This window comes from Spermophilus citellus, assembly GCF_964194105.1.
Source record: "Spermophilus citellus genome assembly, chromosome: 2".
Taxonomy (NCBI): Eukaryota; Metazoa; Chordata; class Mammalia; order Rodentia; family Sciuridae; genus Spermophilus; species Spermophilus citellus.
The window spans coordinates 242,171,355-242,173,717 of NC_138183.1; the positions used below are offsets into that span (position 1 = coordinate 242,171,355).

The 2,363-nt window shown below is 40.7% G+C and overlaps 1 protein-coding gene across 1 annotated transcript; it reads right to left on the bottom strand.

The window, feature by feature from the left end:
* Positions 1-519: 519 nt before the first annotated feature.
* LOC308638783 (olfactory receptor 5G3-like) lies at positions 520-1,464 on the bottom strand (the record flags this gene model as incomplete). Its single annotated transcript, XM_081276565.1, has 1 exon — positions 520-1,464. One exon carries the CDS (start codon positions 1,462-1,464, stop codon positions 520-522), a length of 945 nt encoding a protein of 314 aa, XP_081132691.1.
* Positions 1,465-2,363: the final 899 nt, after the last annotated feature.

The window sequence follows — 2,363 nt, forward strand, 5'->3', positions numbered from 1 at the left end:
CAATAATTATTTTGAACATTTTTCCAACATTTTTGGCAATTAGCAATGCCATTTCTGTGGATTGTCTATTCATCCACTGGCTTGTGAATTTCTTTTTGTAGGTTTGAGGCTCTTTGTGTATTAAGGATATTACCTCACTGGTGTCACATCTACAAAAACATTTTCTCGCCTTTAATTATTCTTCTTTTAACATTGTAGTGCTTTGATCTTTCTTTTAGCAATTCCAGTTTTCATGTCTGGATTAAAAAAATATTCACACACTCAAGATTCACCTAATTTTCCCCTAGTATATTTTTACATTTATGTCCTCAATTCATCTCTAGAATATTTTGAAATACTCATCTGTCACAAAGAATATGACAGAGATGGGAGAAATATTTAAGAACGTCCCCATTTTAAAAATAACCTGTGAAAGGGCCAAATCAGGACTGGCATGCAGCCTTTGATTCCCAGTCCAGTGCTCCTTTTACTATATATTTAGCATTTACATCTATGGCCCTGGGTAAATAGAATCCTACCTTACCTAGCTATTAGAAAATGTTTCCTCTCCAACTGTCTCCGAAAAGCATCTTTCACTTCCTTGTTCCTCAAGCTGTAGATGAGGGGGTTCAACATGGGGATCACCACCGTATAAAACAGAGAAACCACTTTATTAATACCCAGAGAGGAACTTGAGCCAGGGCAGACATAGATGAAGAAAAGTGTCCCATTCTGAATAGTGACCGCTGCCAGGTGAGAAGAGCAGGTGGAGAAGGCTTTCCACCTCCCGTCTGCAGTCTGGACCCTGGAGATGGCTACGAGGATGCAAACATAGGAGACCATGATGATCAGGCCACTGAGAACTCCCATAGCTCCTGTGAAAATGAAGAGCACCCACTTACTGATGGAGGTATCAGCACATGCTAGGGAAAGCAATGGGGAAATATCACAGAAGAAGTGATTCACAGTATTTGGACCACAGAAGGGTAAGCAAAAAGTGAGTGTGGTATGGGTCATGGTGCTTATTAGAGCTATGGTGTAAGGCCCTGTAACCAGCTGCACACAGACTCTCTGGGACATAATGAGAGTATACAGCAAGGGCTTACAGACAGCTGCGTACCAATCGTACACCATGGCAGCCAGGAGGAGACATTCAGCTGCCACAAAGAGACCAAAGAACCACATCTGGGCAGCACAGCCCACAAAAGAGACGGCTTTTCTCTCTGCAAAGATATCACTCAGTGTCTTAGGTGCAATGGAAGAAGAGGAACAGACATCCACAAAGGACAAGTGACTAAGAAAAAAGTACATAGGAGTGTAGAGTCTGGGATCAAGGCATATGAGAATGATCATCCCCAAATTACCCCCAAGGGTAACAAGATAAGCAAAAAGAAGCAGGATGAAAAAGACAATCCTCTGATGGAGAAGATCCGTGAAGCCCAAGAAAAGAAATTCTGTCACTGCTGTTCCATTCTTTTCTTCCATTGGTCAGTTGGAATCTGTTGCAAGAAAGGAAAAAAACTATTTTATTTTTTAAAAAAATCAATCTTTTTTTATTGTTGGTCGTTCAAAAGATTACATAGTTCTTAATATATCATATTTCACAGTTTGATTCAAGTGGGTTATGAACTCCCATTTTTACCCCGTATACAGATTGCTGTATCACATCAGTTACACTTCCATTGATTTACATATTGCCATTCTAGTGTCTGATGTATTCTGCTGTCTATCCTATTCTCTACTATCCCCCCTTCCCTCCCCTCCCCTCCCCATTTCTCTCTCTACCCCCTCTACTGTAAATCATTTCTTCCACTTGTATTATTCTTCTCTTACCCCTCATTTCCTCTTATATGTAATTTTGTAAAACCCTGAGGATCACCTTCCATTTCCATGCGATTTCCCTTCTCACTCCCTTTCCCTCCCACCTCTCATCCCTGTTTAATGTTAATCTTCTTCTCAAGCTCTTCGTCCCTACCCTGTCCTTGGTTACTCCCCTTATATCAAAGCAGTCATTTGCCATTTGTTTTTTAAGGATTGGCTAGCTTCACTTAGCATAATCTGCTCTAATGCCATCCATTTCCCTCCAAATTCTTTGATTTTGTCATTTTTTAATGCAGAGTAATACTCCATTGTGTATAAATGCCACATTTTTTTTTATCCATTCATCTATTGAAGGGCATCTAGGTTGGTTCCACAATCTTGCTATCGTGAATTGTGCTGCTATGAACATCGATGTAGCAGTGTCCCTGTAGCATGCTTTTATTAGGTCTTTAGGGAATAGACCGAGAAGGGGAATAGCTGGGTCAAATGGTGGTTCCATTCCCAGCTTTCCAAGAAATCTCCATACTGCTTTCCAAATTGGCTGCACCAATTTGCAGTCCCAC